The sequence below is a fragment of the Furipterus horrens genome, unplaced genomic scaffold (genome assembly GCF_987537825.1).
Source record: "Furipterus horrens unplaced genomic scaffold, mFurHor1.1.pri manual_scaffold_8, whole genome shotgun sequence".
NCBI classification, from domain to species: domain Eukaryota; kingdom Metazoa; phylum Chordata; class Mammalia; order Chiroptera; family Furipteridae; genus Furipterus; species Furipterus horrens.
The window spans coordinates 37,905,674-37,931,374 of record NW_028327178.1 but is presented as its reverse complement, the minus strand read 5'-3'; the positions used below and the strand labels follow the sequence as shown (position 1 = coordinate 37,931,374).

Below are 25,701 nucleotides of genomic sequence, written 5' to 3'. Positions count from 1 at the left end.
ACTTGAGTTCTCTGAGTTGTAAGGCTGCCACACAGGCCTCCCCTGAGCTGGTCAGTGTCAGAACATGGACGCAGCTAGAATGCACACCTGGACTTCTGGTATATGCTAATCAACCTGGCCCTGGACTTAGCCTTTCCCAAAGATATGCTGATGGTCTTAGGAGTTCCCAAAAGATGTGTTGATGGACCGAAACCATTCCCAGGGGAAATGGTAATGAACCTAGCCCAATGTGTTAACTAACCTGGTATGGTGGGGGGGGGGGGGGGGGCGAGCAATCAGATGTAAATGATCTACCGAATATGTTGATAAGCAAACTCACCCTCACCAAAATGTGTAGTTTACAAATATAAAAAAGGTGCCTGCAGAAGTGCAGGTGGGACTCCTACGGGCCCACGAGGAGGACTGGGAGTCCCCATTCCCCTTGCTCCTACGGGCCCTTGAGTTGGTCCGGGAGCTGCCTCTCCCCTTCCACCCCCTTCCTTTGTTCCCACAGCAGTCTCTGGGCGATTTCTCAGAGCAGGGCTGTCCTGACAGTCAGGTTTTGCATGTGGCCCCTTGTCTTCCACATAAGTGAAGTCATTTGGAAGTTAAAGGATGGGGCTCGATCTGAAATGTCTCCTGGCTTTCATTTTGCTCTGTCTTTTCACCTCTCCTTCCTCACAGGCCTGGCCAGCTGGGTGCTGGGCCACCATTCGGGCCACTGTAAGGTGTAGCGCCCATTCCTCCTGGGCTGCCAGCTTCCCAGCCAAGGCCCTGTGTCCTCCATCCTGTTCTCCATTCCTCATCTGTACTTGCTCTCCAAAGCTCCCTGCAACCCACGTTCTAAGGCATAACCCTGGATCTGCAAGCCTTTTCTTTGCAGGATTGCAGAGACAAGCCTAAAAAGTGAAGTTCTGTTTTTGCCAGGCCATTGTAGAACCTCACTGGCGTTGCGGGAAGGGTGTATTTACCATATTCAGGGGATACATACGTAATGTCTGTGCATCCTAGAAATGCATCATTCAGGGCAATTGTCCTTAGGAAGTAAGGACCAAGGACCTAGTCTTTTTTTTTTTCTGGAGTGCTGCATAGAGTAGCTAATTAATTATCTACCTGTAGATAATTAGGACCTCAAGCTGTAGTAGGAGACAGACCATCGAGGCTCCTGCTTATTCCATCTCTATGTGGGGAGAAACCCAGATTCTCAACCTGCTCCCAGAAGTCCTCCCATGTATTACCCCTGGCTAGCTGATGGCTTCACTGCTTCCAGGGAGAGTCTTCCATGGCTTCTTGGCTCCAGATGGTCAATGACAAGGCCATTTTCTCATAAGATGCAAGGCCACATTGGAACAGAACCCACGGGCAGTTCAGTTATGAGGGGCTCAGTTGTTGCTGCCAAAGAGCATAACTCTCGATACCGGAGTTTGATGAAAAGAAAAGATATTGTTTATTTAAAGGTTATACAGATTTAGATTAATAGCAGATTTCTGCCATTGGGTCTTACTTTCTTTAAAACACCCACAAACACATAGTTTTTCCTCCCCCTGCCAAACCAGGCTAGTTTTAGAACAGAAAGATCAGAGGTACCATTTCCCTCTCGGAAACTAGAAGTCCGTGGATTTCCCAGACACAGTTCAGCTTTACCGGCAGCTCCCAATCATTCGTGCCTGACTGGGGAGGTTTTGCCTGTGTCGCAGTGTTTTTCAGCTTTTAATCCTGAACCATGTGGTTCTTCCCTTCTTCCTACTAGTAAACTGTTTGCAGGTCCCCCGGTTAATAGTTGCAGCCTTATTTTTAAATGCCTGACTGGGGCCTGTGACACAGTGGGTATGGTGACCAGTCACAGCCACTTGTACAATTTTACGCAGGCCCTGTAAGCTTTTCGTCACCATTCTGCGGTCACAGCCCCTCCCATCTCCTTGGGACCCAGCTCTGTAACAACATCACAAGCAGTTGAAGTAAAGGGTAAGACACTCCAGTGGCTGTGAGTGCAAACATTGCTGCACACACGGGAGAGCTCCCCGGGGACCCACATCCCCCCAGGCCAGGCTGTGCGCCTGACCCTGAGGGGGGCACCTCTGTGGCCAGCTGGTGGTCCGTAATAGACTCCCAAATATCCCTAAGGGTGGCCTCATGAAAACACAATTTGGAGCAGAAGGTGGGATCAATTCCAAACAGTCATAAACTAAATGACTGGGATCATCAGCATTTTTAGAGACATGCTGTGCTTCAGATAAAAAGTTCCCGAAGAACTACGCTTTGTCTTGTGTTTGAGAAGTAATAGTAGGAGTCTTTCTATGAAGGTCCCCACTGCTATCTTCTGATAAAGGAAACAGGCACATTTATTTATTTAGTGAAAGCAGTTTTTATGGGTGCGTGTTGCTGACAATTTTATTATATCAGTTTTTTTGAACCTGTGGAGAAAGATCTATCAGATGAAATATGATGTATGAATTTTATAGGAGATGGTTGGTTGGTTTATTAAACAGATATGTATTGGTGGCCTGTTCCATGTCAGGTTGTGCCCTCTGTGGTCAGGACAGCGGCGCATGGCAGAAGTGCGGTTCCCACTCTCAGGCAGCTTCCATTTATTCAGAAAAATAAGGAAATAAATAGTAGTAAAGGTTCTTCAGAAAAATTTAAATATAGGGATGCGATAGAGAGTGATTAGAGGATTATTAATATATTCTCAAAAAAAATGGAAAATCAAAGTTGGCAAGTAGTCTTTTTTAGATTTCATAAAATATGATGTTAGAAGATAACCTCTTGAGTAAAATTAACAGCCGTCTACCCACTTTCCATCACCATGTATTACTGTTGGAATGTTTCTAGCAGCCAAACTGGACGGTGTAGGCTCTGTGAGGAGCACAGTGTTCTCGTTCATCTTTGTATCTCCTGCGTGTGCGTAGCACAGTGCCTGCTGTGTACTTCATGTTCAGTGAATGTATTTCAAATGGGGGAATGAAACAAAACTAGATTTATTACAGTTTTTCCTAGAACCCCATGTATAGAAGAGGTCACTTTTCATTTACTTATTTTTTTTTTTTTTAGTCCTCATCCGAGGAGATGGAGGGTTTTTAAAAAAAATTGACTGTAGATAGGAAGGGGGAAAGAGAGAGAGAGAGACAAGAGAGAAACATCAATGTGAGAGAGAAACATTAATTGGTTGCCGCCTGTATGCGCCCCGACTGGGGACTGAACCCGCAACCCAGGTATATTCCCTGGCTGGGGATGGAACCCTGAACCTTTTGGTGTACAGGATGATGCTCCAGTCAGGTGAACCACATGGTCAGGGCTCATTTACTTTCTTTAGAGTGCAGAACATTATCAGGTTATGACTTGTGTGTGTGTGTGTGATTTTAAAATTAAATATCTTTTTTATTATTAAAAATATATAGATAACTCTGTTGATGGAGGCATAGGGCAACCGGGAAAAACCATGATTTCTTTGACTTGGGTGGTAAATTGTATTGCCTTTGTTGGGCCTGATTTCTTAAGCACTCTCCTAATCATTTAGCTTGGATCAGGTCAACACCTTAAACCTTCACTGAGCAGGCTCAGAGTTGGCTGTGCACCATGGGGAACTACTTTAAAATTGGAGATTTATCATGGAGAACTAGTAAATGTGGAGAAGTGAGGTGAATAGACCGAGGTAAATAACTCCCAGCCTACAGTGAGGATGCTACTTAGTGAATGGGATACATCCAGTGGGATTCCTATGGAAGTGATTTAACTTTGTAGAAAGACCACAGATGATGAATTCTATATTATAATCTGATTCGTAACAAGTTTCAAAAGGGAGTACTCTACCAATGCTCTCCAATTATATATGAGATCTCTAGGGATACCATAAGTAATACATAAAGGAAGTGTTTGTAGTACTTTTTCACTACAATGTTTCAGAATAACCAGATTTTTCCTTTTGAAAAATATTTTAAATAATTATTATAAATCATGTCAAGAAAAACCCTTTCAATGAACCCCTTCCATGTTTTATTTTCCTCGGCCACCGCCTGAGGTATGTAGGGCACCTTTCTTTCTGTACTCCTGGTCTAGACTTTTTCCTTCAGCAATTTGGAGGAAACTTCCTTCTCTGTATATGGCAGATGCTCTCTTTAAAACAAGTGTTTGTTGAGTGAGGCCTTGGCTGGGTGGCTCAGTTGGTTGGGGTGTCATCCTGTACACCAAAATGTTACAGGTTTGATTCCCAGTCAGGGCACATACCTAGATTGTGGGTTCGAGCTCCTGTTGGTGGTGCATATGGGAGGCAACTGATTGATGCTTCCCTCTCACATTGATGTTTCTCTATTCTTCTCTCTCTAAAATCAAAAACATCCTCAAGTGAGGATTAAAAAATAAATAAAAATAAAAAATGTTTGTTGAATGAATGCTGCAAAATCAAGGTGCTGAAAACATTTATATTCTTCCTTACTTTCACAGTTTGACCAGAGATAAATCTTCCAGTCTTTTTGGTTGGTGAGTGGGAAAAGCTTTTATGCTCTTTGACACTGGCAGGCCAGACATTCTTTCTGTTATTATTGCTGCAAAATCTTCGAATTAAGATTGAGGACTCCAAGTAGCTCACCATAACATTTTCCCACTTCTGAGTGGTGTTGAAAAGTAAGGTCAATATATTTGGAAAACGGTTTACTGCAGAATACTCAAAAGGTTAATTTGAAAAGATTAATCTCTTGATTGATAACACAGTGTACTAAAAGTTAGAGAACTTGAAACAGAGGGCAGTAAAAAATTGAGTCATCACCCAGGAACCACAAGTCCAAGTTAAGGGAAGGCTACATTCAGGGGCCAGTGTACTGTGAAATTTAAACATTTCAAGGCTTTATCTATTTAGTATTGATTTTGACATGTTTGAGTTTTTAGCTCAGCTTTTATTAAATTCCTTGTGATAAAGCTTTTTATTTTTCTTAGGGTGGAGAGGAATCAGCTACATAGAAGATTGCACCATTAAAAATGAAAAAAATTTAAGATAATCAGTTCAAATAGCAAGACAATGTTTGGTTCTATTTGATGCCCTACTGCCCTTCTTTTCTTTCTTTCTTTTTTCTTTTTTGAAAGGGATGCATTTAAAATCTTGTTTATACTATTTATATAGATAATGTAAAAAGTAATGCCCAAATCACTTGCTTTTTTTTTGTTTGTTTGTTAAAAAAACAAAGACTGTTTCAAGGAGTAACCTCATAGAAGTGACTCTCTTTACTTCTATTGGGGCAGTTTCTTTATTGGGCTTGTGTTGTGGATACCCTGGGCCACAGCTGGGCACAGCCAGGCTGCAGCTCGTCACTAAGAGAATTACTCTTGCATCGCCAGCTTTGGCTCTTTTGCTATTGAATGGCCCCATTATTCTGTTCCGTTGACTGGATGATATATTCTGTTGAGAAATTGTATCAAAGCAACAAATAAACCACAGGGAGTATTTAGAATAAGTAAATTGATTTAAGTGATGCACTTTTTTTCCCCTCAAAATTACATGTCTTAAGTGTAGGGAGAATGTCTCTGGTGGCATTGAGACAGAGATGGCCGATGCAGTTTTACTCGTGACTGTTTATCTCCCCACATGCACACATTTGTTACTGAAAAAAATCATCTTTAATGTTACTGCTTCTCACACATTCATTTTTTTACAGTTCATATGTATTGGAACATAGTATACACAGAATTATTGCTTTTGCATTAAATTTGGTCAGGCATTTTGCTAGGTCCTAATGTTCCACCCAATGAATTTATGAGGCATTTATTCCATTGTAGACTTTTTTCCATTTTCAAAAATTTTTAATTTAAATTTTAGAGTTTACCATTAATTAACCATTTTTCAGAATACAGTTCAGTAGTGTTAAGTACATTCACAGTGTTGTGCAGGCAATCTCCAGAACTGTCAACATCTTGCAAAACTAAAACTCTATACCCATTAAACAATAACTCCTCATTGCCCTCCCTGTTGCCCAGCCCTTGGCAACCACCATTCTACTTCCTGACTCTCTAAATTTAACTACTGGTATATCAGATACGTGGACTTTTCTTTTTGTGACTACTTATTTTACTTAGCATAATATCCTCAAAGTTCACCCATGTTACAGCATATGTCAGAATTTCCTTTTAAAGGCTCTATAATATTCCATTATATGTATATAACATAGTTTATCCATTCATCTATCTATAGACACTTGGGTTGTTTCCACCTTTTGGTTATTGTGAATAGTGCCACTAGAATATGGATGTACAAACATCTGGTTGAGTTCCTGATTTCAGTTCTTTTGGTATTTACCCGTAGGTGAAACTGTAGGATCATACGGCATAGTTGGTCCTCCATATCCAAGCATTCCACATCCATGGAATCAGCGATCTGCACATAGACAATATTTGGAAAAAAAGTTATGTTGTTGCTGATGTGTGTGTACTATGTAGTTTGGCCTATGATGGTTACATCTGTATTGAACATATATAGACTTTTTTCTTGTCATTATTTCTGTGTTCAGTATAACAACTATTTGCATAGCACTTACATTGTATTACATATTATAAGTAATCCAGATATTATTTAAAATATGTGAGAGAATGTGCGTAGGTTATATGCAAATGCTGTGCCATTTTATACAAGAAACTTGAGCATCTTGTATTTTGGTATCTTCAAGGGATCCTGTAACCAATTCACTGCAGAAACCAAGGGACAATTGTAATTCTATTTCTAATTTTTGAGGAACCAGCATACTCTTTTCCATAGTGGCTACACCATTTTACCTTCCTACCAATAGTATGCAAGGGTTCCCTTCTTTTCTTTGCATCCTTGTCGACACTTGTTATTTTCTGTTATTCTGGTAGTAGCCATCCTAATGTGTGTGTGGTTTTGATTTGCATTTCCCTAATGATTAGTGGTATTTATGCTTATTGTCCATTTGTATATTCTCTTTGGAGAAAAGTCTATTCATGTCCTTTGTCCATTTTTAAATTGTTTCTTTTCGTGTTGTTGAGTTGTAGTCCTTTATATAGCCTGGATATTAAGCCCATGTCAGATGGGTGATTTGCAAACATTTTCTCGCATTAGGGGAACGCCTTTTCACTGTTGACTGTGTCCTTTGATGGGCCAAAGTTTTTTATTGCGATGTGAAATTTGTCTGTTTTTACTTTTGTTCCCTGTGTTTTTGGTGTCCTTTCAAAGAAATCATTGCTAAATCTAATAACATGAAGCTTTTCTTCTCTGTGGACAGCTTTTTAAAACTCAGTTTTCCCTGTTCTGGATAATGTTGCAGTGAATGGCTTCATGCACTTATCGTTTTTTTCCCTTCTGTTGGCTTTATTTCCTTTCAGAAAGAATAACGAAACACTGAACCAGTTTTGTCCCCTTAAAGTCCATTTTTTTGAGATACCGGGCAGAGCAAAGATAGTACTTGTTCTGTTAGCAAAGTCATGTTCCTGAAGGCAAGGTGAGAGGCGTGTAGAGAAGCATTCAGTAACACCTTGATTGGTGATGGTATGGAGTTAACTCCCGTGGTCCTTTGGGCCTGTGATGTTTTAAAACAGCATCTAGGAAAGGAAAGGCACAGCCTCTTTAAGAGCAGCATTGGAGGTGTGTGGAGTTTTTACAGTTACTTCTCAGCCTCAGGATCTCAGGGCTGCAGTGAAAGACCAGGATGGCTGTCACGGGCTGATTAGGTTTAGGTGGCCCTGGGTTTTCTGTGTGATGCATGAAGTCCAGTCTGCCCACACATCTAAGGGGGAGAAAAGTCACTTCGGAGAATTCTTCTAAGAACTCAGTCTTATATAAACATAGCACATTTTTAGAAAAATCAAAGGAAGGCTTAAAAAATTCTAGGCATTTGCCACTATGGGGAATAAAATTACATTTGAAGAAGCATTTTCAGGTAGGAACTCTCTTATAATAATGATTTAATGGAAAAATAGTCTTTTAGAATCAAATGTATACATTCCCTTCCACCATATTTCAGGTAACAGTATTTTCATCAGTCTTAATTTTTAATATACTGGGGAAACTTTGTTTTTAAAATTTCCATGTCACTATCAATAAATTTAGAAATAGAAAGTCAGTTGCTTCTGTTTTCTCAGTAGTTTTTCTGCCTTTGAGAAACTCATTACACAGAGAGAAAAATTAGAGCCATTTTATTGCTGATGGTTCCTATTCAAAAAGAAAATTATGTCAGTGACCATTAGAAAGAAGCCTTCTCAACAGAGGATTCCGAAAGACATCTTTTGGGGAGCTTATTTATGTGTTTCTTTTTAACTTTTTATTTTGAAAACTAGCCTACATCTCCCAAAGTACATAAAATAGTTTAATCAATTCCTATTTTGCAATTAGCCAGCTTCAGTAATTATCAAGTCATGGCCAACCTTGTTTTATCTATATTTCTGTTCTCTTTTACATCAAAATTTTTAAAAATAATTTGTTTGTTTGTTTATTTTATTTTTAGAGAGAGGGGAAAGGAGAAAGAGAGGGAGAGAAACATCACTGTGTGGTTGCCTCTCCCTTGCACCCCTAACTGGGAACCTGACGTGCAACCTAGTAATGTGCCCTGACTGGGAATCGAAAAATTATTTTTTATTTTTTAATCCTCACCTGAGGATATGTTTATTGATTTTAGAGAGAGGGGGAGGAGGGAGAGAGAGAGAGAAAGAAGAAAGAAGAAAGAGAGAGAAACTACAATCTATTTTCGCTTGTACGTGCCCTGACCAGGGCTCAAAACTACAGCCTAGGTCTGTGCCCTGACCAGAAATCAAAACCACAGCCTTTTGGTGTGCAGATGACATTCCAACCAATTGGGCCACACTGCCAGGCACCTCAAATTCTTTTTTGAAACAAATCCCAGTTAGCATGTTATTTCATCTGTATATACTTCATACACAACTCTAGAAAAAGATTCCTTAAAATGTAAGTATAATAACATTGCCATACCTTAAAAAATTAATTGTAATTCACTAATATAATCAAATGACTGCCAATGATCATTTATTTGATTTATTTTTTGCTCTTTAACTTTTATAAGGAAAAACTTACGTATAGTAAAGAATATATAATTATGTAAACATCACAGTATAACTACTTACATCAAAATAAAGTTATAGGATATTTCTAGTATCCTCCCTTGGGCTTTTTCTCAGTTGATATTTCCCCAAAGGTACCACTGTTTTAACCTCTGTCATTAAAATAGTGGTTTTAAACTTCAAATAAATTGAAAAATTCAGTATGTACTCTTCTGTGTCTGGCTTCTTTCACTCAACATTAAATCCATGAGATTAATTCTTCATGTTTTTCATTTAGCATTAGATGGTTCTTTTTCATAGCTGTGAACTATTCCATTGAGTGACTATACTACAGTTTTTTGATCCGTATTATTGTTGATAAGACATTTGGATTGTTACCAGTTTGAGGCTGCTATGAATAATACTGCTATTAACATATCATACATGTCTTTTGGGAACATAATAATTCCCTTCTGTTGTGTATATATACTCAGAAATGAACTTACTGGATCATAGCGTAGGCATGTTTAGCTTTAGTAGATGCTACTAGGCAGTGGATGAGAGTTCTGGTTGCTCCACATCCTCCTCACTAACACTTGGCATTGTCAATCCTTATAAGTAATATGGCCCATCTGATGAGATTATAGTGGTATCTCATTTTGGTTTTAATTTGTATTTCCCTGATAATGCATGCTTTTCAACACTTTCTGATATGTTTATTGACTTTCAGGTATCCTCTTTGTGACGTGCCTATTCAAGACTTTTGCCTTTTTTTTTTTTTTTAAACTGGATTGTCATTTTATTTTTAACTGAGTCATGAGAGTTCTGTATAAGTATTTTGAAAATGAGCCCTTTGTTGGATGTTGATTGCAAATATCTTCTCCCAGTCTGTGATTTACTTTTTGCAGTATCTTATGAGTGAATGAAAAATTCTTAATTTTAATTAAGTTTTGATATCAGGTAATGTAGGTCTTCAGTTTTGTTGTTCTTCAATTTTGATTTGGCCGTTTGAAGTATCTTTATTTTTCTACGTAAATTTTAGAATCAACCTTTCAAAACTCAAGCAGTTCAACTTGGCTGGTAAGAATAGAATTACCAATAACAAATTTAAAAAATATTGGCCATCTTTCGGGATCTGTTAAAGAGTATTTCGTAATAGAGATGTGCTGTCAGATTACTGTCTTTCAGAAATCTCTTAGAATAGTTCCCCTGTGTAGTAGTTATTTTATCAATTGGATCTGTACTTGGATACGTTTAATTCATTTTTACTTTATATTTTTAGGGATTGCTTTATTAAAATTGAATTTGGTATTATTCTGATACGCAATATTTACATGGTTCCAAAGTGAAACCTACAAAACAAAGTATATGTAAAGAAGCTTTGTTTCCATTCTTGCTGTTTTCCTGGTCAGTCCCTCACCTTGTAGGTATCCATTTAAAACAATTAGGGATTATCCTACCATTGTATTTTTCAATATCAAGAAATATGTATATATCTCCTTCTTTTAAATAAGTGAGGTTTTCACTATGTGGCTCTTTTCACTTGCTCTACTTCCTTTTTTTGTCTATCATCTGATATTTTGAAAGGTTTGTATTTGGCTCTAAAGTTTACCTTTGTGCTCAACCTTTACATAATACTCTCCCCCCTCCTGTTTCGGTCATTGTTTATTGGTTCCTAATATGAATGCACTGAAATGAGTTAGGAGCCTCTTTCTTTTCTGAATAATGATCCTTGTACCCTTTGGGAATATATCCAAATCTCCAAAATGAATAAGTTTTCTATAGAAAACAAAAATATGTGGCCAGAATTGATTAAGATAAGGTAAATTAACATAAGGTCACTTGAAGTATGTATGTTAAAAAAAAAAAACCAAGTAAATGAAACAAGTGAGTCTTGTTAGAGAAAGCTCTTATAAGACCAGGTAGTGCAGCATATGAGTGGACACCAGCTTATTGATCAGGTCATTATTGAGTGTCTAATGTACCTGGGGGCTTCAAGGAGGAAAAAAAATGTTTCCATTCCACTGGGCTGGTTTAACACTTAAATGATAAGATGGTATGTGGGGGGCTGTGTGAAAAAAGTACAAGTTGGTAGTTACAGAATAATCATAGGCATATTAGAGAATACAGTAAATATTATTGTAATAGCCATGTATGGGTCCAGGTGGGTACTTAAAATATTGGGGGGACCACTCTGTAAAGTATATGATTGTCTAACCACTATGCTATACATCTGAAACTAATACAGAATAGTATTGAACCTAAACTATAATTAAAAAATAAAATGAGCATTGGGCAATATAAAAATAAAAAAGATGATATGCTACGCAAAATACTAAGGACTAGGATAGGATACCATGAACGATTAATAGCCATGGCTCTCAGAAATCTAATTTTAGTCAAGAACAAGAAGCACATGTAGCAACACTAGGCTGCAGTTTAAGCTGCTTTCATTTCTTAAATGGCAAAGTGATAACATGTGAGCAAGGAAAGGGACAAGAAGGGGAAAACCATACTAATCAGCACTTGATTGTTCCTGAAAGGCAGAGCATAGCCTTCATTCCTTCACTGATCCATGTTTTGAATGCCTGCTATGTGTAAGGCATGACGATGAGGGGTGAGGCAGAAAACAGCCTTCTAGAGAGGACCCTGATATGCAGGACAAATGATAAGATAGTGGGGTGGGAGCCTCAATGCTGTGTCTGTGCAGAGCAGTGGAATGGGAAGGCTAACAGCTGTTCTGGTGCAGAGTGTGGGGATGGCAGAGACCTCCTGTGTGATGTTATATGTGCTGTTGGAGAGAGATTTATGGCTGTGAGTGCTGGTGGGGGATTCTGCACCAGTTGACCTTCCTAATTTTTTTCTTGTAGCTTTAAATATCTTGTCAAGTGGGGGTAAACAGGCTATTTTTCACAGTAGAATTTGAGTAGGCACCAAAATAAATCGAGCTCCTGATCTCCCCTCCCCTTACCCTTTTCCTCCCCACTTTCCCACACCACACTCCAAGAGGAAAATAAATATGCATAACATCTGACTCAGCAATGCTACCTGTACCAGTTTATTCCAAGAATATATTTGGACTTGCTTGCAAAGGTATATGTATAAAGATGTTCATCTGAGCACTCGGTGTGTGTGTGTACATATACATGTATATATGTAAATGAGTATGCTCCCCCTCCCATCTTCCATACTCACCACCACCCCCCAGCTCACACTCACTTTGGACACAAACTGAATTTCTAATAGGGGATTGATTAAGTATACCGTTTTTACCTTTTTAAAAGAATATAATGACCATATGTAGTTTACATAATAAAAAATAGATAAAATTATTTTCCTTTAAGAAGGCAGTGGAAACTTGCTTTCCCTTTTAGTACCCTTTATAAAAATTGGGTTGTGAATTTGAAACAGAAAGTTTATATTCTCTTAATTGAATTGGTAATAGCTTGATTTGGCTTCCTATTTGGCTTACATACAAAATTGGATAATGACTGTATTACAGTGGGGGGGGGGGTGACTGACTCCAGGGACGGGGGCATTCTTAAAGGTCTTTGGATGAGGTAAGTGAATTTGCCTGGTCTGGATGAGTGGTAAAAACCTTTGATCTACTCTAGAAATGATACGGGTTTTCTGTGTTTAAGGTTTTAAATACTTTTTGCATTTTTAAAATGAATATTAACCATCTTTATTTGGCCATGCACTTGGTGGATGTTGGATTGGTTCACTAAGGCAGCCTCTACTATAATTTGACTTCATTGTTTGCCTGACTTAAGAAGCAGAGGCAGATTCCGTCTTGGCAGACAGACCTATAAACCTCTTGGGTCTTTAACTTTTTTTCTTAGGGTAATTTGATCTGCTTGAAGGCCTTCACTTCTCTCTAATTATTAGGAATATATCATGACCCCTATATATCAAATGTCTTTAAAATAAAAACTTACAATACAAATAATTTTTGTTGTTGTTTCCTTAACAGAAATCATAGTCCATTAATGAGTTTTGGAGCCAGCTTTGTCAGTTTTTTGGTAAGTTGATATGGGGAGAAGTACTGGCGTGAAGGAAATGAATGTATAAAGTATGTTTTTTAGTGGCTACTACCTATATAGATAGACCACTGTGAAAGATCTTTTAGAGTTGAAAACTGGAGTAGTTTTTGCCTGTTTTATTTCTAATTTTAAAAATAAAATGCTTATACCTTGTACTCTATTTTTCACAACCAATATCTATTTTTAATAAAAATGTTGTTGAAAGATCTTTCCAAAAATTATAATTGCATTAGAGTTAAAAAAAAATCAGACTTTGAAAAATAAAGGTTTGCTTTAAAATTATTGAATAAATGTGGACTGGGAGACAAGTTAAATTAGCATAGCTAAAGTTTGTCACTTACTATTGCATTTTCATATGTAGTTTAATATTTAGGAATTTGAGGGAATAGGTTGCAGTTAGATTTTAAAGTAAATTGGGTAATGTAAAAAATTGGATGCTTTTAATTTTTCAGAAACATCACATAAACTATTTTCAAACATACATTAAAAAAAAACCATCATAGAATTGCACGGCAGCAAAAAAAAAAACAAAAACAGAATATATGAGTAGAGACCAGGAGAAGTAAAATAGAAGAAGCATTTAAATTGCAGATTTAGGGAGAGATCAGCAAATGGGTGTATTGTGCGCAGCCTGGCAGTGTCCAACCAAGCCAGCTTCCGGTGATGTGGGTTTTCATTCAAGCTATTTATTTTCTATTAATGCCATGTAGCACAACAAAGTTTTTAAAGTCTACCTTTTGCAAGAAAATAGAGCTCCCTACCTTAAGAAAAATGGTACTGCGTGGATTGGGGATTCTAACCTGATGGAGACATAACCGAAACATTGGCTGAGTAGAGGAGCTGGGTAGGGATGGAGGCTATAGCCATGTCGAGATTTGGGTGGGAAAAAGAATGTGGTGGGGAGACTTGGGCAAAGGAAACTGCAGTCTGGTTTGGCTAGATTGGAAAAGTGGGTTAGAGGCGTACTGAGGAGGCCTGGAATGGCAAGCTGGAGCTGTCTGAGCATGACAGGGCATGGAGATCTGCATATCAGTACAGTGAGTTCATTAGGTCCTTCCAAGAACCTGGTGTTCTGGCTCTGCCCCTGTGGCTCATTCATCTCAGAAACCTCAGTTCTACTGGGTGAAAATAGCAGGTTTTCAGAAGAGAAGAGATTGTCCCTACCCAGTCAAATGCGGCCTGAAAAACAATCTACCAGGATCAGGTTCTTGGAAACAAGCGGTCAGTGGAATTTTTCACTGTGGACAATATGAGTTCCTTATAGGTGTACTTACTGGAATTGCTGTCCCTGAAAAGACTGATTTTTCAAATAACACCCACTAGCTGATGTTTCATAAGTGTTTTTGTGCCAAGCTTGATGGAGTCAGCGATCCATGCGTGGTTAGAATGTACTCTTCAATGAGACTCTTATAAAAACTGACCTAAGTGGACAAATCAGAAATTATACAGGGTTTTAGTTACTGTGTTTATAACTAAAAAAAATTGTAGAACAGTAAGTGCAAAGGCATTTATTACCATGTATTTTTTCATGCTGATGTAATAAGAGGTATATTCTTATTTGATACTGCGATTATGGGGTTGTTGTTTTTTTTAATGAATAGGTTATGATGAAACATTCTGATTCTTTTACTTGCAACAAATAATTTACATGTTCTTTTTTTTATAGTTTGGAGTTTTGTTGTAATATATTGGCATAAATTTTTACACACTGACTCATTCATTCATTCTTTTCTCATTTTTTTCTTGGAAGAATGCCATGATGACATTTGAGGAAGAAAAAATGCAGTTGGCATGTGATGACTTAAAAACTACCGAAAAGCTGTGTGAAAGTGAGGAGGCTGGAGTGATTGAAACAATCAAGAATAAAATTAAGAAGAATGTAAGTACTGTGTCTTTAGGTTATGAACTGTGTGCCACTCATTTAGGACATTGCTCATTTATTTGGTCTTGGTATTTAGAATATGAGTGAAAGCACTATATCTTTCTTCAGGCTTTTGGTTATGTAAAATGTATTTTTTAAAACAAGAGAAGCCCCTTTCAGTCATTAGAGCCATTCAGTGCATGTTCCTATGGTATCTTAAAATTGTCTTCTTCCGTAACAAGCCATGTGGCAAAGGCTTTTGTATGAGACTTTCATATATGTAATTCAGATGCATTGCACTTTGGCATAATCTGGGAATTGGGATGTTTACCTACTTTTCGCTAGGCCTCATCAGCCTTTGCTTACAATTAAAGTCACAATAACATCATAATCCACTTTTTCTGATTTATCTTTCACCTTCCAGTGCAGAAGTCCTAGGCTTTGGAGAGGCATCCACCTACCCCTGATATTTCTGGAGTGCCCAGGGTTCTCACATATGTCACATATTTAGCTGACAAATCAGGCTGTCGGTTATAGTCAACAAAAACCACCCATCTGCCCTGGCTGGTGTTGCTCAGTTGGTTGGAGGAACGTCCCACACACCAAAAGGTTGCAGGCTCGATTCCCAGTCAGGGCACATACCTAGATTGTGGGTTCAGGGTGTGTATGGGAGGCGACCGATTTATATTTCTCTCGCATCGATGTATCTCCCCACCCCAACCTTCCTCTCTCTAAAATTAATAAATAGATATATTTTTAAAAACACCCATGTTTTCTTCTTCATGTTAGTTCAGATTGCTTCATCTTTGCTCTTGCTTACGATGTCCACCATGAGGAAGCCACTGATGGACCAAGAGGATTATTTCCTATTGTCCCCTTATGCTCTAGAGTTTTCCTTGATTCCCTGCTCTCTAAACTCTACATCTAACTAGTGACCAAGTCCTGCTGACTCTTTCCTAAATCCTTCTAAATTCATCTGCTTCTCCCCATCTTCCTGCCATTTCTCAAGGCCAGCCTCTATCTTTACTTCCCTAAGACAGCCCACTGGAATTTCTGCTTCTGCTCTTACTGTTCTCTAATTCAGTCTCCATAATGCGGTCACTAACATGCAAATAACATGTTGCTGGCTTCGTTTTTGGTGTTCCTATCCCCCATCATTGCCATGACAATAAAGTCCAAGCTCCTTAATGTGGCTGACTTGGCATTTACTTTTCCTCTGCCTAGAACATTCTCCTCCCTTTAGACCTGGTTTGGACTCATTCTTCTTCCTAGATGTAATTTTCTCCAAGAACTCTTGTCTGAGCCCCCAAGTCCTGTTGGATGTGTCGTCCTCAGGTTGCCATAGTTCCTTGTACTTTATCCTTCAGAGTACTAACTACCTTACAGAGTAAAAAGGTCAGCATTCCTTCACTAGACTGTAAGCTTATTTACATGTCAACTGTATCTTACTTACATGTCTGTCTTATTTACATGGTATCTAGTACCATGCCTAGCACATATGTTAATAATTAACATTTGTAACAAATCCTTATAATTTAAAAAGCATTTTCACATACAGTCCCTCATTAGACCTTCCAACAACACTGCAGAGTAGATGCTGTTAAAAGCAAAGAAACAGAAGAACTAATAGATTGACTTTTGCCAAAGCAAACAAAGTAATGAGTGCCGGGACTAGATCAGGAACAACTGTGACAATGATGAATTATGCTAATCCAGAAAAAAAGGGTCCTTCTGTCATGTATACTATGTATACTATGGTCATATGCAAAAATTCTATCACTTCTTATATCATTGTGAAAGCATATGAAAGCTATTTCGCTTATTTTGTTCAAGTTTACTTTGTATTAGGAATACAGTATTGTATTTCAGAATGATTTTCTTTCATTTAGAAACATCTTTACAATAAAGACCAATATCTTATAAAAAGTTGAGGTTTTTGTTTTACTTTTTGCTTATTTGTTTTTGAAGGCCTAAAATTATTATTTGAACTCCTGAGCACAAATTTCCTGCTATAGTTAAATGACCTGCAATTTAACAACCTTTAGCAAAAGATATAAACTATTATTTTATAAAGATAGTCACCTTACAATATGACTTAAATTTCAAGTTCAATTTGTGATTCAGTCATAGCTCATATTTAATTCTAGGTTATTCTCCCCATAACACAAGTAAATAGTTTCTGGCCCTCACAGCTCAGTTGGGTGTGCCCAAGAAATGAACCCTAGTGCCAGTCCTACCTGAAGGTACATGACTACAAAGTGACTTTTCAGGTTATCTCCTTTGGGGAATTTTTTGTACCTTTTGTGATTTTTATTTTGGATTAGTAAGAACTTACATTGTTTTTGAAAAGGTAAAACCTTAGTTCTGTGTTGGCTTTCCTGTTTCCTATGAACTCAGTTTTTTTCATTTAGAATATTGGTCTTTGAGTTCTAATCTTTAGCATTGTATTGGTAAGAAAATTAAGCTAGACCTAATGGCAATATAGAACCACCAGGCTCATAGTATAAATTTGGTCTTGGCTTTTAGTAATTGAAGTGTTTCGGTGAAATTATTTTGCACAATAAATTAATAGTTGTTTAGAACGAGTATTGTTCTTGTGTGTGATTTATCGTTTTGTACTCTCTTTGCACCAAACAGGTTGATGTCCGAAAAACCACCCCCTCTATGGTTGATCGGCTTCAGAGGCAGATAATCATAGCTGACTGTCAAGTTTACCTGGCTGTGCTCTCGTTTGTAAAACAAGAATTGTCAGGTATTCTGAAGCATTATTTTTAATGGCTTTCACTATCCAGTGTATACAGTTGGTAGCACTCTTATTTTTTAAAACACCTCATATTTCAGGTTTTGAAAGTATGTAGTACCTCTTTGGGGCATGATACTGATTACTTGGGAAATTGAAACTGTAGTTGCTTAAGATGTGCTTGGTGGATTACTTTTAGAACCAAAGTCTTTGTTTATCCTCTTGTTTCAAGAAGTTGTCACACTTAGAGAAATTACCAGTGCCATAGGCAGACAGGCAGACAGATATTTTCTTGGTGGGAATCAAGTTTTGATAATAACGTTTACAGTGAAATGTGACTGGTTTAAATTTAAGATTTTCCAAGAAATTGTTATTGAAAGCCTGAGCATATAATAAAGACTTTCTAATATACTTGAATGACCTACATTTTAACCTTTAGAGAGGGATATAAACTAATTTCTTAATTAGCTTAATTTCTTAATTAGTTCAAGAGAAATGTTTTCTCCAATTTTGTAGCATTAATATCTTGAGTGGTATAGACTCGAATTGAGTTTCTGAAAGCTTGCTGTAAGACTGCGCCCAACATTGATGCTAATTCTTTTGCTTATGTGGTAGTGTGTCTCTCTGATACTGACAGCAGAAATCAGCCACTGGTAGATAGAATTTACTTGGGGGAAAAAAGAAAATCAATTAAAATTTGCAATCAGAAAAGCATTTTCTTCCAAACCTTAAATGAAGAAGTATATGTTGCTGCTAAGTTATAATACATACTTTTCATATTAGACTATCAGAAAGTAGTTCTCATTTCTTCAATTCTCTTCTATCTCATACTTGAGGTTAGACTTCCTAGAATTTCTCCTTCTCTTTAAATATGTTTTATTATTGTACTTTGGTCTTTTGCTTTGTTTCAATTATTTTTTCTCTTTAATATCCTCATCCCTGGATTCTCCCAATAACTGACTGACATATGTTCGAGGGCTCATGGTTCCTCAATTTTCTGTAATGCAATAATGTAAAATCCCCATTTGGAGCTCCATACTGATGTGTATGTGGAAGAACAGCAGAACTACGTGAACCTCTTGGGGGTCAAGACAGGAGCTTTAGTGTTTCCTATGATCTGGTACAACTTTTTCTCAATACTCAAGGATATTTTTAAGGAGCTAATTTTAGCCATTAAGAAAGTATCTGTTGAGAGAGAAGGATAAATCAAATGTAAAATGTTTGGGGAAGAAGAATAAATGGTATCTGGAAATTCTTTGTATTAAGTCTGAAAATATATAAAAAATTAAAAAGTAAGTATATCTGTCTTTCATTTGTTTATTCATTGGTCCATTCAACAGATAATTATTGAGCACATATACAGTGTGTTAGGCACTGTGTTACATGAGCAAACCAGGCTGCAGTCCCTGCCCTCATTGAATTTAGAATCACTAGTTAGTAGTATTTTTAAATTATTATGATTATAAAATAATTAAATGTTGTGGAAAATGAAAGTAAGAAACAAAGCAAGTCATCACTAGTCTCACCATTTGGAGAAAAAATCACTCTTTATTGCTAATAATCTATTTTACATTTTTGTATATTTCTTTTTCAAAATTGACTCTGTAGTATTTTGTATCTCACTTTTTTCTCCTACATTCTATATTACATACTCCCCCTGTAACTTAGTTAAAAGTATAATTTTTAAATAAGAGCATATTAATTTATCATGAACATTCTATAATTTAAACAATTCCTCTTGGACATTCAGGTGTGTTCTTTATTTTTTGGTTATTAGTGAAGCTGAAACTTTTTTTATGTTTTATCCATATACTTTATTTTTTTCACAAATTACCTTGTGAAATGGCCTTTAATCATTTCCCCAATAGGTTGATATTAATTATTTAATCTTGTTTATTGTAGATTTTAAACAGTGCTCTTGGTTCTTCCTGAAGCCATATAATTTATTAAATATAGTAATAATATTGAAATGACATTCTGAAATACATGAATAATAAATGTATGTAGGGGTCATTTGCTTTATGAATAGCCCACTGTTTGTTTCAAACAAACAAATATAATCAAAAGTGGGCTTTACTTGTCTTTTAGAAACACATTGGATTATTAAACTGCAGAATACTTATTTACTTCTTTTTGGTATTCATTTCTTAGAAAACATTTTTTTTAAATATATTTTATTGATCATGTTGTTACAGTAGTTCCCCTTTCTTGTCCCCCTTTGCTCCCCTCCACCCAGTAACCCCCTTCCTTCCAGCAACCCCACCCCCCTTAGTTCATGTCCCTGTGTCATGCATATACGTTCTTTGGTTTCACCTTTTCCTATATTATTCTTAACTTTCCCCTGTCTATTTTGTATCAACGATTATGCTTCTTAATCCCTGCACCATTTCCCCAATTCTCTCCCTCCCCCCTTCCAGCTGATAAACCTCCAAATGATCCCCATACCTATGATTCTGTTCTTATTCTGGTTTGCTTAGTTGGATTTTGTTTTTATTTTTTAGATTCAATTGTTGATAGTTGTGAGTTTTCATTTTAGTTGTTCATAGTTTTGATCTTCTTTTTCATAGGTAAGTCCCTTTGACATTTCATATAATAATGGCTTGATGATGATGAACTCCTTTAGCTTTACCTTGTCTGAGAAGTACTTCATCTGCCCTTCCATTCCAAATGATAGTTTTGCTGGATAGAGTAATCCGGATTGCAGGTTGCCTTTCATCACATTGAACACTGCTTGCCAGTCCCTTCCTGCCTGCAAAGTGTCCTCTGAGAAATCAGCTGATAGTCCTATAGGCACTCCCCTGTAGGCAACTCTCTGCCTCTGTCTTGCTGCCCCCAGGACTCTCTATCCTTTACCTTTGGCATCTCAGTCATGATGCGTCCTGGTGTGGTCTCCTCTGGGTCCAGCTCGCCTGGGACCCTCCGTGCTTCCCGAACCTGTATGTCCATCTCCTTCGCAAAATTTGGGAAGTTTTCCTTATTTTTTTCAATTTTTGCTTCCTCATTCTACACTGGTTGACTGTTTTTTTCTTCCTTATGTCCCAAATCATTGATTTGAACTCCGGTTTCCTTCCCTTCACCATTGGTTTTGTGTGGATTTTCCTTTGTTTCACTTAGCATAGCCTTCACTTCTTCTCTTATGTGTTTGCCATAATGAAGCATATCTGTCAAGCCTGTGAACATCTTTATCACCAGTGTTTTGAGTTCTGCATCTGTTAGGTTGTCTATCTCCTCATCTGTTAGGTTAGCTACCTCTTTGTTGCTTAGTTTTCCCACTGGAACCTCAATCTGTTTCCCCTTGTGGGCCATACTTCTCTGTCTCCTCATTCTGACAGGCTCCTGTGTTTGTTTGCCTCCGAGTCCCAGGTAGAGCTGTTGCTCCTGTTATGTTGTGAGGGGTGGAGCCTTAGGGATTCATCAGTACAGGGCGACCTGTTTCACCACATTGTGCTGTATGTAGGGGAGGGATCCGAGAGGGAACAATTCTGCCTACCCAGCACTCACCCCTTTTCCAGGCACCTCTTCCACTTCTGAACCGGACTGGCGCCCCTTTAGCTGCTGCCCTGGCTGTCGTTCCAGAGTGGGTGTGTCTGCGGATGTTCTAGGTCCGTGGGGGCCCTTTAAACAAGTGGACTCTGCTGAGAGACCGGCAGTTTCTGCCACCACTCCAACCCCAAATGGTCTGTACAGTCAGAAGCAATGAGGCTTGATTTTCCCCGGTGCTGGGACTGTGGGCTGTGAGGTTCAGTGGGGAGCTGGGAATGCTCCCCAGGCATCCCTCCTGACTTTTTAAAAAGTTTAACTGCGGTTTCTGCGAGCCTGCCGTTACTGCCACCACCACATTGCGTCCTCTCCTCCCCGGTCTGCCCCTCCTACCTGTCTGGATGAGTATTTCTTCTTTTTATCTTTGTTTGCTGGACTTCCATGCATTTTGATTTTCTGTAACTCCTGGTTGTTTCTAGTTTTGAGGTAGTTGTATTCCTTCTTAGTTGTAGAGGGAGATGCAGCATGTCTGTCTACTCCTCCATCTTGGCCAGAAGTCACTGAATGTCTTTGATCACGTTTCTGCCAGAAAAAATTTTTGATGGATTATTTTCTTAGGGGGGAAACTCCTCCTTGGGTCTTTTGTTCTAGGTGCTCCCCCCACCCCTTGAGTGGTTGGCACAGAAGTGAGTGGGGGGGGGGGGTGCACACGCTCACCTGAGTTCCAGGTAGATGTGAGTCTGTGTGAGTTTTTTAATGCTTCATACTTTTAAAAGAGTTCTTGTCCTTTACCTCATTTGAACTTCTTTATAATCAATCGTTCTATCTCACTTCATTTTCCCATACTGCCTATAGGTATCTTCTAAATTTGTTATCCAAGGGCTTTATTTTTTTCAGTGAACATATATTAATTACTTTTATAATAAATTTATTTTTAAAACCTATTTTATGGCACCTGCCACCTTGTTTGATGTTTCTGTTATTCCCTCTTGGACTTTAAGATAGGCTCCATGTCTCGCTCTTTTTGGCATAATATGTGTTCAACAAGTTTTCCTCAAATGAGATTGTTTTTTTTATTTTACAGGTGAGGCAGTTGAGGCTGAATGATTTTGTTGAAGTTGAACAATTTACACAGTGTGTTAGTAATGACAGAATCAGCACCTGAGCCACAGGTTTCTCTTTTCATACCCGAATCCCTAGTGTTCTCTCCATTGTCTCATCTCCTTAGTTTGGTTCCTTGAGCCACCCACCATCTTCCATGTGGCCCAGAAACCTGGGTGTCTTAGGCCTCCCTCACCGCCCATGCCCATTCTCTCCCTACATCTCGAGGAGCTAGCCCCTGAAATAATATACAGTAGTCCCTCTCTATATTGCAGTTCACTTACCGCGGCCTCATTGTATCACGGGATTTTTTAAAATATTATATTTAATTATTTATTGCGGATTTTTTGCTATATCTCGGGATTTTGCAGTACTGTATATGTACGTTGTTAAAGTTACGTAGGTTTAAGAGTGTAGAATATGTTTAAGAACATAAGTAGTGTTTATAAAAGTGTGGAAAAGGTTAATAAGGGAGTGGGAGAGATTAATAAGGAACTGGGAACCGTTTGTAAGTGTGTGGGAAGGATTTATAAAGCCTTAAAATATATATAAATACTAAAAAAAATATAAGGTTCCTACTTTGCAGACTTTCACCTATCGTGGGAGGGTCTAGAATGTAATACCCATGATAAGTGAGGGAATACTGCAACAGCCTGCTGTTGACTCACACACTTCTCTAGGCCACATTCTCTATGTGACCATTGGAACCAACTTTCTTTTCTTTTTTTTATAGTTCATTTGTTATTGTATTTTGTTCCATTACCATTTATTCTTCCCATATCCTCTTCTACCTCCACAATCACCACACTGTTGCCCATGTCCATTAGTCTTTGTTCCTTTTTGCTTGATCCACCTACCCTCTAACCTGCAACCTGGCCCCAGACTTAGTGGTCAGTTTGTTCTCTCTGAGTCTGTCTATATTTTGCCTGTTAGTTCAGTTTGAGTGAAATCATATGGTACTTGTCTTTCTCTGACTAGCTTATTTCACTTAGCGTAATGTTCTCCAGGTTCATCCATGCTGTCACAGTGGGTAAAATTTTCTTCTTCTTTTTTACAGCAAAATAGCATTACATTGTGTAAATGTACCACAGCTTTTTTATCCACTCATCTACTGATGAACACTTGAGCTGCTTCCAAATCTTGGCTATTGTAAATAATGCTGCAGTGAGCATAGGGGTGCATATATTTTTTCTAATTAGTGTTTTAGGTTTCTTCAGATGTATTCCCAGAAGTGTGAACTCTGGGTCATAAGACAATTCCATTTTTAATTTTTGAGGTAACTTCATACTGTTTTCCACAGTGGCTGCACCAGTCTGCATTCCCACCAACAGTGCATGAGGGTTCCCTTTTCTCCACATCCTCGCCAGCACTTGTTGGCTAATTTATTGATGACAGCCATTCTGACAGGTGTGAGGTGGTATCTCATTGTAGTTTACATTTTTCTGATGATTAGTGACATTGAGCATCTTTTCTTATCTATTAGCTATCTGTATGTCCTCTTTGGAGAAGTGTCTATTCAGGTCCTTTGCCCATTTTTTAATTGTATTGTTTGGGAGTTATTGGTGTTGAGTTGTATAAGTTCTCTATAAATTTTGGATATTAACCTCTTATCAGATATATCATTGGTGAATATGTTCTCCCATGCATTGAATTGTCTTAATTTTGTCGATGGTTTCTTTTGCTGTACAAAACATTTTAGTTGGATGTTGTCTCATTTGTTTATTGTTTTCTTTTGTTTGGAACCATTTTTCTAGAACTTGTTATACCTGTACTTTAAATTACTATCTGTTCTGCCTCACCTACAAAGGAAAAGTCCAAATTCTTTCCTCAGGTGGCATGTGAGAACCTGGCCCCCTTCCCAGCCTTCCTGCTTTCCCACCACCGCACCTAGCTAAGCAGAGCTCGCAGTTCCCTGAATGCCCTTTGCTGCCTCATGCCTTTTTGCACACTGCCTTCTCAGCCTGCGACACCTCTACCCCTTTTTGTTTCTCCCTTGCCTATCCAGGTGCGGCCCAGGCGAACTTCCTTCCTGGACTCCTTTCTTGTTGACTTCATCACCTGGCTTTGTCGCTCTATGTGTACCCTATACATAGTCAGCCAGAAAATTAATCACACAGCAATACAAATTTTTCTTTACTGTCTGGATACAGTATTAGACTACAAACTCCTTGAAGTCAGGGACTTGTGTCTACTTGCTGTCCTTCCCCCCACATTTATTGAGTACTTACTACATGCCACGCACTGTGAGGTAATGGATGTTAATGGTCTAGAGATGAATAAAATGTCATTCTTGCCCTGTGGAAACTGATGACTTAGCAGGGGAGGAAGAGGAGTAAATAAATTATAATTCAGGGTGATACTTTAACCAGTAGACATAGAAGTTAGTCATAGAGGTTGCACAGGGAATGAGTAGTTCCTAATCTCTGCCTGGGAATATCAGGGACCCCTGATCCTGTCCCTAAGCAGATTCTGAAGAATGAAAAGTCCATTTTTTTCTCTGTGTCCCTGGCACCTGATACGGTAGCTTTTCCTAGCACGCGATGGGTGTGTAATATGTGAATTCTAGGAAAGGTGATGCCATTCAGGAAGGAGATGCATGATATGGAGCCCCAAGAAGCCCCAAGAATAATGGAATTGGAGAAGTGAGTCTGTAGGAAGTCTGTTGATTGGGGTAAACATAATAATGATGAGTCAATAAAAACTAAATCATCGGTTCTCCCTTCCAAAGTCTGTTCAGTGAGTCACAAGAAAGGCAAGCCTGGACTTACTTCTTTTATAGGGTTAACCAGCCTTATCCAGGACAAGTTAACAGACAATGTAGTAGTATAGTAGAACCTCTTACCTAGCAGACACAGTCCCCACAGAAACATCTACAGTTTTTTTTCCAAGATTAAATTGGTATAACTTGATATTTTCATTTTCCAGACAACTATAGCCCTTTCCCAGGAAGGGCTTTCCCACCTAGCCCTACTCATTATGGAGACAGGGTTTCCTCTCTCCCTTACACCTACCAGCTGATTGAGGCTGGTCCCTGTAGGGGAGGGTAAGTAGCCTTCGTTTTCCATTCTCTGTGACTTCCTCTACAGGCACAGTAATCATGACTGATGATTTATACTTGACCTTTCAGAAGAGCCATATGGAAGGCCATGTGGAGTATAGGGCTCTTGCATACAGTTCCTCTGTTTTGGGGGAAGATGTGTGCTCACTGGCCACACAGCTGCTCCATTGAGCTGAGACTCCCTCCTGCAGGAGCTGAGGGGCTGTCTGCCTGGTGTCTGCCTGGAGCAAGCCACCACTCTGCCTGATTGATGCTCACTTGGCCTTGGGCTCCTCCACTGGGGTCTGTCTGTGCTCAGATGGTTTAATCACAGTACTTGGGACTGGGAGTAGGGCGAGTCCTGGGAAAGTTAACAAGTTGAACTAAGAAAGTAGTGAAAACAAAATCTCTTTATGTGTATTAACTTTGTTTTGCACATATTTTTCAGCTTATAATCTTTGACTTAGTC

The 25,701-nt window shown here is 38.4% G+C and overlaps 1 protein-coding gene across 1 annotated transcript in view; it reads left to right on the top strand.

Moving 5' to 3' along the window:
- TTC39C (tetratricopeptide repeat domain 39C) overlaps positions 1–25,701 on the top strand; it is a 103,538-nt gene that overhangs the window by 36,564 nt on the left and 41,273 nt on the right. Inside the window, exons 2-4 of the mRNA XM_090285713.1 lie at positions 12,944–12,992; positions 14,764–14,892; positions 17,512–17,626. Coding sequence (XP_090141839.1) covers positions 12,944–12,992; positions 14,764–14,892; positions 17,512–17,626 — 293 coding nt within the window. The remainder of the gene's footprint in view (positions 1–12,943; positions 12,993–14,763; positions 14,893–17,511; positions 17,627–25,701) is intronic.